Source organism: Heterodontus francisci, chromosome 34 (genome assembly GCF_036365525.1).
Source record: "Heterodontus francisci isolate sHetFra1 chromosome 34, sHetFra1.hap1, whole genome shotgun sequence".
Lineage (NCBI taxonomy): Eukaryota > Metazoa > Chordata > Chondrichthyes > Heterodontiformes > Heterodontidae > Heterodontus > Heterodontus francisci.
Genome location: NC_090404.1, coordinates 11,387,929 through 11,401,530, shown reverse-complemented (window position 1 = coordinate 11,401,530; position 13,602 = coordinate 11,387,929). Strand labels below are relative to the sequence as shown.

Genomic DNA, 13,602 nt, shown 5'->3' with positions numbered 1-13,602 from the left:
CTCTCCATGTTCCTTAGTGATAATAGTAGTCCTGCTGCCCAGTGAGTCTGTCATTAACTGGTCAGTGTGTGTTCCATGGGTTATAATTACTCCCAAAATTTTGACACCTTGTGTGTTTATGCTGCAGGAACGAATGGAAGAGACTTCGTGTCCCAGACTGCACCTGAATTAACCATTCAAGAAGGACAGACTATAATAGTGAACTGCAGTAACTCCACATCAAGTAACATTCCCTACCTCTTCTGGTACATCCAGTATCCCGCTGAAGCTCCGAGATATTTACTGAGGAAATACAGCATGGGGCAGGAAGATGTCTCAAGATTTCCCGATCGATTCTCTGCAGTTTTGGAAAAAGGAAAGAAAACTGTTCCTTTAAAAGTTGCCAGGCACTTGTCTCTGACTCTGCCGTGTATCACTTTGCACTGAACCCCACACTGTTCCAGAGGGGCAATCAGTCCATATTAAAACCATAAAAGGACTCTCACTGAATCATATCTGGGACTTGCATTGTTAACAGATAAATAAAAGCAAAATACTGCGGATGCAGTTCCGAAGAAGGGTCACTGACCCGAAACGTTAACTCTGCTTCTCTTTCCACAGATGCTGCCAGACCTGCTGAGTGATTCCAGCATTTCTTGTTTTTGTTGTTAACAGATAGTTGGACGGGAACCAAATGAAAGACCAGTTAGGCCGAATGACACATTTGTGTATTGCAGACGCTATGTCAGTCACAGACTGACCAAAACTGTTAAAGGCCAACATTTAGTTTAATTCTCGTCCAGTTCCCTATTGTCAGGGGAACAATTTCACTCATTTCCCGCTTCCCGCTCTGACGTCATGAAATCGGAGAGCAAAGAAACCGTGAGCTGATTGGATAAATTTGAGAACAAAAGATCTTGAACTGATTGGCCATCATCTATTATAAAAGCAAAATACTGCGGATGCTGGAAATCTGAAACAGAAACAAGAAATGCTGGAATCACTCAGCAGGTCTGGCAGCATCTGTGAAAAGAGAAGCAGAGTTAACGTTTCGGGTCAGTGACCCTTCTTCGGAACTGATAAATATTAGAAAAGTCACAGATTATAAACAAGTGAGGTGGGGGTTGGGCAAGAGATAAAAAAGGAGAAGGTGCAGATTGGACCTGGCCAAATAGCTGACCAAAAGGTCACGGAGCAAAGGCAAACAATATGTTAATGTGTGTTGAATGACAAAGCATTAGTACAGATTAGGTGTGAATACACTGAATATTGAACAGCAGCAAGTGCAAACCTGAAGAAAAACAACCTGAAAAAAACAGCGGGTAAGCAAACTGAACAAACTAAGATGAAATGAAATAAATGCAAAAAAAGATTGTAAAATATGTAAAAAGGAATGTAAAAAAAAAGGAAGAAAAAATAACTAAAAATGAAAGTAAAATGGGGGGCTGTCATGCTCTGAAATTATTGAACTCAATGTGCAGTCCGGCAGGCTGTAGTGTGCCAAATCGGTAGATGAGATGCTGTTCCTCGAGCTTGCGTTGATGTTCACTGGAACACTGCAGCAATCCCAGGACAGAGATGTGAGCATGAGAGCAGGGGGGAGTGTTGAAATGGCAAGCAACCAGAAGCTTAGGGTCCTGCTTGCGGACTGAGCGGAGATGTTCCGCAAAGCGGTCACCCAGTCTGCGCTTGGTCTCCCCAATGTAGAGGAGACCACACTGTGAGCAGCGAATACAGTATACTAAATTGAAAGAAGTACAAGTAAATCGCTGCTTCACCTCAAAGGAGTGTTTGGGGCCTGGGATAGTGAGGAGAGAGGAGGTAAATGGGCAGGTATTACACCTCCTGCGATTGGCCATCATCTATTGACTGTTTCAGGAATGAACCAATCGGTAGAGAGACCGGAAGTGAATCTTCCCACCTCTTGACTGAAACAATTTCAGATTCCACCAGTTCTGTTCAAACCCGCCATCAACTCTCTGCAAACATGTTGCTTGTTACTTTGTATTCGTTCCTCACAGCTGCAGCTCTCTTAACGGGTAAAGTTTACAAGTTACACAATCTTCCTCTTTCAGGCATCATTCGCCTTTTAATTGTGATTTCGATTTAAAATGTATTCAGTTGCCTGATGATTTTAGTTAGAATTTAAATGATAACAGAACCTTAAAGTTCTGTATTTCTAAATTTCTGCAGGTGTTAGTGGTGCAGACTCGATCTCACAGGGGCCGGTTACAGCGATGCAGTTTGAAGGAGACTCGCTGACCATTAATTACAGCTATTCGACCACTGCTACTTCCTATTCCTTACAACTGTACTATCAGGACCGGGATAAAGGCCCCACATTCCTCATTTACATCCCCAACTACAGAGCAGAGAGTGTGGAGGATCGATTTTCTGCATCTCTCGACACTTTGAAAAGTGAGCAGAATTTCACCATCCGCGACCTGCGGCTGTCTGACAGCGCAATGTATTACTGCGGGCTGAGAGACACAGTGACAGGAACCAGAGGGAGCCTCGTACAAAAACACTGCCTCAATGTGACAAGGTGAATGGAGCAGTGGGCAGAGTGGGGAGAAAAGAGGAGTGTCAGTATTTATTACAGGAGAGTGTTAGAACAAAGAACAATACAGCACAGGAACAGGCCATTCGACCCTCCAAGCCTGCGCCGATCTTGATGCCTGCCCAAACAAAAACCTTCTGCTCTTCTGGGACCCATATCCCTCGATTCCCATCCTATTCATGTATTTGTCAAGATGCCTCTTAAACGTCGCCATTGTACCTGCTTCCACTGCCTCCCCCAGCAGCAAGTTCCAGGCACTCACCAACTTCTGTGCAAAGAACTTGCCTCGCACATCCCCTCACACAGTGCTAACCACTGCGCCACCCTTTAGCGCCACACAACACGATGAAGTGTATCCTCAATGTGAAGATGTAAATTTGTCTCCACAAGGACTGTGTGATAGTCACTCCTACCAATACTGTCAAAGACAGATGCATCTGCGGTCATCCTAGGCGGTGACTTCAACTGCATCATCGATGCGGCTGGACGATCCGGCAGTGACGACAGCAAACTGGACGCTACGTCCAGATTCCTAATAGAAACAATTAAGGATGCCAAACTGCACGACGTCTTCAGCAAACCTGCAGACGGAGCGCAGCGCAGATACACATGGTCAAGATCGGACGGGTCTGCCCGTTCCAGGATTGACTTCCTGTTTGTGTCCCGTGCTGTCACGGTCGGATCCACCGACGTCAAGCCGGTGTTCTTCTCCGACCACTGCCTCTTACTGGCCGACTGTCACTTACAGGACGACCAGCGGGTTGGCAGAGGGACGTGGAAGCTCAATGCGACACTGCTGACCCCAGAGAACGTTGAGGAACTCAAAAGGGATTACAAAGGTTGGAGGACCGTGAAACCCCTCTTTGAGTCTCCAGTTCACTGGTGGGAAGCGATTAAGGAGAACATCAAGAGGTTCTTCATCCACAAAGGTGTTCAGAAGGCGAGAGAGAGACAGAGGGAACTGTCCCGACTCCAGAAAATTATGCAAAATCTACTCCGGTTGCAGTCAATGGGGGTCGAGGTCAAGGAGGACCTCCAAGAGGTGAAGAGCCAGCAGGCCTCACTCTTTGCCAAGGAGGCCTCCAAGATCATCTTCCGGTCCAGAGTCCACTCCATCGAGCAGGATGAGACGTGCTCGCGTTACTTCTTCCAAAAGGTACACAGAGAGAGCTCTGTTATCAGCAGCCTGAAGGAAGAAGATGGCTCGGTAACGTCTTCGCAGCCCGACATACTCAGGATCAGCAAATCCTTTTATGCTGGGCTGTATGACGCGAAGCCCACAGACAGCAGAGCCTCCCAGTCCTTCCTGTCATCTATCACAGAGGTCTTAGATGACAGCAGGAGGGAGGGACTGGACAAGCCGCTAACTCTGGACGAGCTGACAAATGCCGTCGAGTCTTTCGAGATGAGTAAAACTCCCGGGAGCGACGGCTTACCGGTCGAGTTGTACTCGGCCCTGTGGGACTGGGTCGGCCCGGACCTGCTGGAAGTATACGAGAGTATGCTCCTGGCCAGCAGCATGTCAGAATCCATGAGAAAAGGCATCATCACCCTCATTTACAAGCAGAAGGGGGAGAGGGCAGAAATCAGAAATTGGCGGCCCATCTCACTGCTTAATGCTGATTACAAGATTCTGTCCAAAGTCATAGCCAGTCGAGTCAAGTCTGCTCTGGAGTTGGTGATTCACCCCGATCAGACCTGTACTGTACCCGGCAGGAAGATCTCTGATAGTCTCGCGCTACTCAGGGATACGATCGCCTACGTACGGGACAGGAGGGTGGACACCTGTCTCATCAGCCTGGACCAGGAGAAGGCTTTTGACAGGATATCGCACACCTACATGATGGACGTGCTTTCTAAAATGGGGTTTGGGGAGGGAATCTGCAATTGGATCCAACTGCTCTACACAAACATCAGTAGCGCAGTCTCAATCAATGGGTGGGAATCGGAAAGTTTCCCGATCAAATCTGGAGTCAGACAGGGCTGTCCTCTCTCCTCGGTCTTGTTTGTTTGCTGTATTGAACCCTTTGCTGAGTCTATTAGGAAGGATGCGAGCATAAGAGGGGTGACAATCCCAGGCAGTGGAGGCACTCAGGTCAAAACCTCCCTGTACATGGATGACGTCGCCGTTTTCTGCTCGGATCCGCTGTCCGTGCGCAGACTGATGAGCATCTGCGACCAGTTCGAACTGGCCTCGGGAGCCAAAGTTAACCACGGCAAGAGCGAGGCCATGTTCTTTGGCAACTGGGCTGACCGATCCTTTGTCCCCTTCACTGTCAGGTCAGACTACCTGAAGGTGCTGGGGATATGGTTCGGAAGGGCCGGGGCGTGCACCAAAACATGGGAGGAGCGAGTAGCCAAGGTACGACAAAAGTTGGGCATGTGGGGGCAGCGATCTCTCTCCATTGTGGGTAAGAACCTGGTCATCAGGTGCGAGGCGCTCACGTTGTTGCTGTACATGGCGCAGGTCTGGCCCATACCCCACTCCTGCGCCGTGGCAGTCACCCGAGCCATTTTCCGCTTCGTCTGGGGATCTAAAATGGACCGGGTCCGGAGGGACACGATGTTCAAATCTCTGGACAAGGGCGGGAAAAATGTACCCAACGCGGCCCTCATCCTGATGACCACCTTCGTGTGCGGCTGCATCAAGCTGTGTGTAGATCCCCAGTACGCAAACTCCAAGTGTCACTACGTGCTGAGGTTCTATCTGTCCCCGGTGTTGCGAAGGATGGGCCTGGTCACATTGCCGCGGAACGCTCCGTGCAGTTGGGACGTGCCGTACCACCTGTCCTTCGTGGAACAGTTTCTGCGGGAAAACACCTTTGACCACCGGTCCATCAGGCAGTGGTCTGCACGGAATGTCCTCAAGGCCCTACGGGAAAAGGAAATGGTGGATCCTGTCGGATGGTTCCCCGAGCAGACCGTCAAAGTCATTTGGCGGAATGCCTCATCACCAGAACTTTCAAACAAGCACCAAGACGTAGCTTGGCTGGTGGTGAGAAGGGCCCTCCCCGTCAGATCCTTCATGCACACCCGAAGTCTCGCCCCCTCCGCCCAGTGCCCCCGCGTTGGCTGTGGTGGGGAAGAGACGGTCACCCACCTCCTCCTGGAATGTGCCTTTGCAAAGCAGGTGTGGAAAGAGATGCAGTGGTTTTTGTCAAGGTTCATCCCAAGCAGCTCTGTAACACAGGAGTCTGTGCTCTACGGGCTGTTCCCAGGGACGCACACCGAGACAAACATCAACTGCTGCTGGAGGACTATCAATTCGGTGAAAGACGCCCTTTGGTCTGCCCGAAACTTGCTGGTCTTCCAGCGCAAAGAGTTGTCCACCACCGAATGTTGCAGACTGGCACATTCCAAGGTCCAGGACTATGTGCTGAGGGACGCACTAAAGCTTGGGGCAGCCACAGCAAAGGCTCAATGGGGAAAGACCACAGTGTAAGGTTCCCCCACCAAGCTGGACTGAGGGGCTGGATCCATGGGAAACCCCTCGAACTGTATCGTTAATATTCTCAATTGCTGTAAATGTAAAACTGTAATTGACATGACAATTGTGAAACGGAAGGGTTGGGAAGAAACTCATGACAGTATTGAAGGAAACTGATCTCCCTTGCAATGTTTGTATTTTTTGGTGCGGTTTGGAAACTGTTTGGCAATGTAATTTTTACAGATTTTTATGAATAAAGTATATTTTGGAAATAAAAAAAAAAATCTGCGGCAGGCAGATTGGTGAGGACGAGGTCAACAATGATTTTCCCTCTTGTTGGTTCCTTCACCACCGGCCGCATACCCAGTCTAGCAGCTATGTTTTTTAGCCAGCTCGGTCAGAAGTGGTGCTACCGAGCCACTGTTGGCAATAGACATTGAAGCCCCAGAGTATTTTATACGCTTGCCACCCTCATTGCTTCTTCCAATTGGTATTCAACATGGAGGAGTACTGATTAATCTGCTGAGGAGGGTGGGGGTTTGAGGGGAGGTAGGCAGTAATCAGCAGGAGGTTTCCTTTGACTTGATGCCATGAGAATCATGGTGTCTGGAATTGAAAACTTCCAGGGCAATTCCCTCTGAACTGTATACCACTGTGCTGCCACTTCTGCTGGGTCTGTCCTGCCGCTGGGAGAGGACATGTCCAGGGATGGCGATAATGGCATCAAGGACATTGCCTGTAAGTTTTGATTCCATGAGTATGACTCTGTCAGGCCATTGCTCTGTGGGACAGCTCTCCCAAATTTTGGTACATGCGTCCAGCTGTTAGTAAGGAGGCCTTTGCAAGGTCAACAGGGCTGGTTTTGCTGTTGTCATTTCTGATGTCTCGGTCGATGCCAGAAGGTCAGTCTGGTTTCATCCCTTTTCTTCAACTTAGTTGCCTTGGGGCGGCACAGTGGTTAGCACCACAGCTTCACAGCACCAGCGACGTGGATTTGGTTCTGGGATACTGCCCGTGCGGAGTTTGCAAGTTCTCCCTGTCACCAGGTGGGTGCTCCGGTGTTCTCCCAGAGCCAAAGACTTACAGGTTGATAGGGAAATTGGCCATTGTAAATTGCCCCTAGTGTACGTAGGTGGTAGGGGAATTGAGGGAAGGTGGGATGTGTTAGGGGACATGGGTTTAATGTAGGATTAGTGTAAATGGGTGGTTGATGGTCGGCACAGACTTAGTGGGCTGACGGGCCTGTTTCAGTGCTGGATGACTCTAACTGTGTGGCTTGCTAGGTAATTTAAGAGTCAACCACATTGCTGTGGGTTTAGGAGTCATATGTAGGCCAGACCAGATAAGGCTGGCAGATTTCCTTTCCTAAATGGCATTAGTGAACCAAATGGGTTCAATCAACAATAATTGACTGTGGTTTCAAGGTCACGACTAGATTGGCTTTTTAAAATTCCAAATTCATTAAGTGAATCAAATTCTATCATCTGCCATGGGATTTGAACCCATGCCCCCAGATTATTAGCCTGGGTTATTTGGCTAATGACATTAACACAATCGCACCACCTCACATTGTATTGCCACATGGAACAGGATGTTCCCTCCACTGGACTGAGATGCTCTGCCATGCTTTTATTTATTAGAGTATTAATTAACTTCGTTGGAGTAAACTGAAGATATAAACAAATAAAGATTAATCTGCTAGTCACTGGTCAGGTGCTTCCTTCATGTTAATGTCACTCTATTTTATATGGTGTTAACTTAAATGTTTTACTTAACTCTTGTTATCTATATATATTAGATGCAACCCATCCTTCTTGTACAAGTTCCACCTTCCCCAGAAGGTATCCCAATGATCCACATATCTGAAGCCCTCCCTCCTACACCAGCTCTGTAGCCAAGTGTTCAGCTGCACTCGCTCCATTTCTAGCCTCACTAGCATGTGGCACCAGTATCAATCCTGAGATTACTATTCTGCTCGTCCTGCCTTTTAGCTTCCAACCTAGCTCCCTATATTCGCTTTTCAGGTCCTCATCCCTTTTCCTAGCTATGTCATTGCTATGTGCACCACGATTTCTGGCTGCTCCCCCTCCCCCTTAAGAATCCCGTAGACTCAATCCGAGACATCCCTGACCCTGGCACCCGGGAGGCAACATACCATCCGGGTGTCTCGTTCGCGATCACAGAATCTCCTGTCTGTTCCTCTAACCATTGAATCTCCTATCACTATCGCTCTCCTATTCTCCCCCCTTCCCTTCTTGATCTTGATATAGTACTGAGCCACATGGGACGCACTGGAAACAGCCTTTCAGTCCAAAAACACCTCTCAACTATTCTCCTTTCCTTCCTGCTACTCCAGCTGACAACACATTCAACATATTTTTTTTATTTGTTCATGGGAAGTGGGCGTCACTGGCTAGTCCTGCATTTCTTTCCCATCCCTAATTGCCCTTGAGAAGGTGGTGGTAAGTTCAGTTCTGGACAATGGTGATCTGCCAGATTGTGACAGTGGGGGATGCAGTGATAGGAATGTCATTGAATGTCAAGGGGAGATGATTAGATTCTCCCTTGTTGGAAATGGTTATTGCTTGGCACTTGTGTGGCACGAATGTTACTTGCCACTTATCAGCCCAAGCCTGGACATTGTCCATTTCTACATGGACTTCTTCAGTATCGGAGGAATTGCAAATGGTGCTGAATATTGTGCAATCATCAGTGCACATCCCCACTCCTGACCTTATGATTGAAGGAAGGTTATTCATGAAGCAGCTGAAGATGGTTGGGCCGAGGACACTACCCTGAGGAACTCCTGCAGTGATGTCCTGGAACTCAGTGATGTCCCTCCACTGGACTGAGATGCTCTGCCATGCTTTTATTTATTAGAGTATTAATTAACTTCGCTGGAATAAACTGAAGATGTAAATCAATAAAGATTAATCTGATAGTCATTTGTCAGCTGCTTCCATAACGTTAATGTCACTCTATTTTGTATGGAGTTAGCTTAAATGTTTTACTTAACTCTTGTCATCTATATATATTAGATTTTAATTTACTAAATAATTCAGAATCTTTTACTGTCACTATCACTTGTTAGTTAACATTATCCCCTAGATCTGATTAACTGAACACTGACTGCAATTACTTGATAAAGTATCTAACTAGTGTGTTATACAGTTCCAGTATAATCTCCCTGCTCTTATACTCCAGGCCTTGGCTAATAAACAAAAGTATCCCATATGCCTTCTTGACCACCTTATCTACCTGTCCTGCTACATTCAGGTATCTGTGGGTGTGTACTCCAAGGTCCTTCTGTTCCTCTACATTTGGCAGAATCCTACCTTTCACTGTGTCTCCCTTGCCTTGTTTACCCTCCCCAAACGCATTATCTCACACTTCTCTGGTGAATTCCATTTGCCAATTTTATTTAGTTTAAAAAAACTTTTATTCTGCGATACAGCATTGAAACAGGCCCTTCGGCCCACCGAGTCTGTGCTGACCAACAACCACCCATTTATACTAACCCTACAGTAATCCCATATTCCCTATCACCTCCCTACACTATAAGCTTATAATGGCCAATTTACCTATCACCCGCAAGTCTTTTGGATGTGGGAGGAAACCGGAGCACCCAGCGAAAACCCACGCAGACTCAGGGAGAACTTGCAAACTCTGCACAGGCAGTACCCAGAATCGAACCTGGGTCCCTGGAGCTGTGAGGATGCGAAGCTGACCACTGCCCACCTGACCAGTCCATTGCTATCTTCCTGCAGTCTACAGCTTTCTTCTCCATTATCAACCACACGACCAATTTTTGTATCATCTGCAAACTTTTTAATCATTTAAGTCTAATTATTGATATATACTAGGAAAATCAAGCGACCACTTGTCGAGCCCTGTGGAAACCTAACTAGAAACAGGTTTCCAGTCAGGATTCAGTTCTGGATGTGATACACAGCAGCAATAACGGAATCCAATCCCTGCAGTCACTTGTGAACTCGCTGGTGTCTCAGTAGTTTTTTTGAAGTCGCTAACCCCATCCCACGCACAGAGCAGGTGAAAGGCCTCTCCCCAGTGTGAACTCGCTGGTGTCTCAGAACACAGGATGAACGAGAAAATCTTTTCCCACACACAGAGCAGGTGAATGGCCTCTCCCCAGTGTGAGTAGGTTGATGTTGCAGCAGCTCATTTGGACTTTTAAATCTCTTCTCACATTCAGAACATTTATAAGGTCTCCTTTCTGTGTGAACAAGTTGGTGTCTCAGAAGGTGGGATGACCCAATGAATCGCTTCCCACACTTGGAGCAGGTGAATGGTTTCTCCCCAGTGTGAACTCGCTCATGTCTCAGAACGCAGGATGAGCGAGTAAATCCTTTTGCACACACGGAGCAGGTGAATGGCCTCTCCCCAGTGTGAGTGCGTTGATGTAGCAGTAGGTAATTTTTACTTTTATATCTCTTCTCACAGTCACAACATTTAAAAGGTCTCCTTTCTGTGTGAACAAGTTGGTGTGTCAGAAGGTGAGATGACTGAGTGAATCCCTTCCCACACTTGGAGCAGGTGAATGGTTTCTCCCCAGTGTGAACTCGCTCATGTCTCAGAACGCAGGATGAGCGAGTAAATCCTTTTGCACACACGGAGCAGGTGAATGGCCTCTCCCCTGTGTGTATTCGCTGGTGTCTCAGAACACAGGATGAGTGAGGAAATCCTTTTGCACACACTGAGCAGGTGAAAGGCCTCTCCCCTGTGTGTATTCGCTGATGTTTCAGAAAGTGGGATGAGCGAGTAAATCCTTTCCCACACTTTGAGCAGGTGAATGGCCTCTGCCCAGCATGAGTACGTTGGTGTAGCAGTAGCATGTTTTTACTTTTAAATCTCTTTTCGCAATCAGAACATTTAAAGGGTCTCTTATCAGAGTGAACTGGCTGGTGTGTTTGGAGTGCTGATAAAGTTTTAAACCCCTTCCCACATTTAAGGCAGATGAACGGTCTTTCCCCGGGATGAACTTCCTGGTGTCTCAGCAGGTTGGAAATATTATTGAACCCCCTCCCACACACAGAGCAGGTGAACGGCCTCTCTCCAGTGTGACTACGTCGATGAGCTTCCAGCCGGCAGGGGTATTTGAATCCCTTCCCACAGTCTCCACATTTCCACGGTTTCTCCATGGTGGATGATCTGTTGAAGTCTCGGCCACACACAGACCCGTGTACAGTTTCTCCCCACTGTGAATGGGGTGATATTTTTCAGGCTCTGTAACTGGTCAAAACTCTTTCACAGTCAGTGCATTGGGGCACTCACTCGGGTGTGTGTGTCTCGGTGCTTTTCCAGTCACATTGATGTTTGAAATCTTTTCCCAAAGACAGAACAAACGTTTCTCCTTCCACATTCAAAGGACGATGATATTCAGGTCCTGATGAATCGAGTAACTCTGTCAGATCTTAACGATATGTTTGGTTTGAGTTTGCCATTTGCAGATCCTCCCCATCTAATCCTCTGTAAAAGGAGATTGCATTGAATGACAAAGAATACACAGTACACAAACAGGCCATTCAGTCCAACTAGTCTGTACAGGTCCTTACACACCTCACGCCTCTGCTCCCATTCCATCTCCCTCATTCCAGCCTTTCAGCAGTCCTTTCTGTTCTCTTTTTTCTCATGTTTAACCTTGTTTCCTTTTGAAAGCATCTCAACTATTTGCCTCAACCACTTTCATGTTCTACCCACTCTCTGAGAAAAAAAATCTCTCCTTATTTCCCTGTTGGATTTATCAGTAACTGTATTCATGGCCCATGGATTTCCATTCATTAACAAGTGGAAACAACTTCACAACGTCATAGAAATATAGAATTTGAGGAAGAGGCCATTTGGCCCATCGTGTCTGCGCCGGCCAGAAAAACAATCCACCTAGCCTCATCCCAGCTTCCAGCATTTGGTCATTGATTCCGATGTGGACCACGACTACTGGAGAGAGGGAAGAGAATGAGGGAAACAGTGGGAGAGACATCAATACAGAGTGGCAGGGGATGGACCTGGGGGTCTCCAGTGTGAGCTCCCAGCATCTACAGATTGGCTCCTCAGTCACATCCTTCCACATGGTCTGATTTTCCAAAATAAATCCAGGTGCAGTGATTTTACAAAGTCTCCCAAAGGGGTCAGCAGCTTCCTCCCAGTTGAATGAGGAATTTAGCACTTTCTGGGGGCTGATGGGATGTCCCTACACTTGGAATACACATGGGGGGTGGGGGTGGGGGTTGCGATGTGTTTACAGCAAGTGTGAGGATGGGGAAGGAATGGGGCCAATGTCCCATCTGGATATAATCACATTGCTGCTTGCTGTGCACAAACTGTCTGCAGTGTTTCCTGCAATAGAGACCACACTGTCAAAATTAAATTATTGACTGTAAAGCAATTGGGAGGATGTGAAATAAGTTATGGAATAGTGTAAAGGTTTGTTATTAATTCCAGATTAATGCTTGTGCTTCAGACAGTGCAATGAAATCTGAGGGTTAAATGAACCATTCATGTCACTGAGGCTTTGATTGCGGATTTCTCTATGTCTCTCTCTTACCCTCTTTATTTCTCCTCAGCCTTTTCGCTACTTGAACTTTTAATTAATAATGAAAATGTCAGACAGGGAAGTGACTTGTTGCTAATATAAGAGGGAGAGGATGGGGAAGGAGTGGCTCCCATTTATCTGAATATTGCTGCTTGTGGGATCTTGCTGTGTACAGCTGTGTTCAGCATTTCAGACTGTGCAACCATGATCATGTTTCAAAAATTAATTCATTGTCTAATTTCACCAGGTCAGGACTGCTTTCACAAGGTCAGTTATAATTCCTGACTAATACTCATGTTTTAGGCAGTGCGATGAATTTTGAGGTTTAAATGCAATCTGCAGCAGCCAGTTTAACTCATGTTACTGAGTTTCAGATTGTGAATTTCTCCCTCTGTCTCTCTCCCTATACTTCTCTCTGAATGAGAGAAATGGGAGAGAGTGAAAGAGGAAGGAGAGAAAGAGTGGAAAATTAGGTGAGACAGCAAAACAGAGGGGCAGGGGGATGAAGAGACGCAGGATGTGGGGAGTTACACTATCATCATTGCCCAGCTCCCACCTTCCAGACGGACTGATTTGCAAAAATAAATCCTGGGACGGTGATTTAAAAAGGAATCAGCAGCTTCTACCCACTGTAACATTGAATGTACAGAACACCAAACATGGGCTGAGTGCGGACAGGGGCAGTAAACAGGACAGGCATGGGGAATCACCAGTGTTTGTGTTTTTACAATGAGGCATAAACAGATGGTGAGACACAGAAATAGAGGGAGAGAAACTGATTGAAATAACAGGTTAAACAGAAAGAGAGAGACAGGCTCTGGGGGTCTCCAGTGTTTTGGGACTGCCCAGATATCAGCCTGTAGGGAAGCCTCCACTTCTCACACCTTTCCCAGAGGTCTGATTTGTAATGATAAATCCTGGGACAATGATAAGGAATGATCACTTTAATGCCAGTTTTAAAGAGAGTTTAGCAGCTTCTGGACTGACTGGGGCCTGGTCATGTGACTCTCCTCCTGTTGATTTGCTGAAATATTCTCAACAATGGTCTTATAGAAATAAGTTCACAGATCATCAAAAAGCAGCTCC

General features: G+C 46.9%; 1 protein-coding gene across 1 annotated transcript; it reads right to left on the bottom strand.

Annotated features, from left to right (window-relative positions):
- Positions 1 to 9,946: 9,946 nt before the first annotated feature.
- LOC137348629 (zinc finger protein 135-like) lies at positions 9,947 to 11,125 on the bottom strand. The gene has a single exon (XM_068013902.1). The coding sequence runs from the start codon at positions 11,123 to 11,125 to the stop codon at positions 9,947 to 9,949; it is 1,179 nt and encodes a 392-aa protein (XP_067870003.1).
- Between the last annotated feature and the right edge of the window lie 2,477 nt (positions 11,126 to 13,602).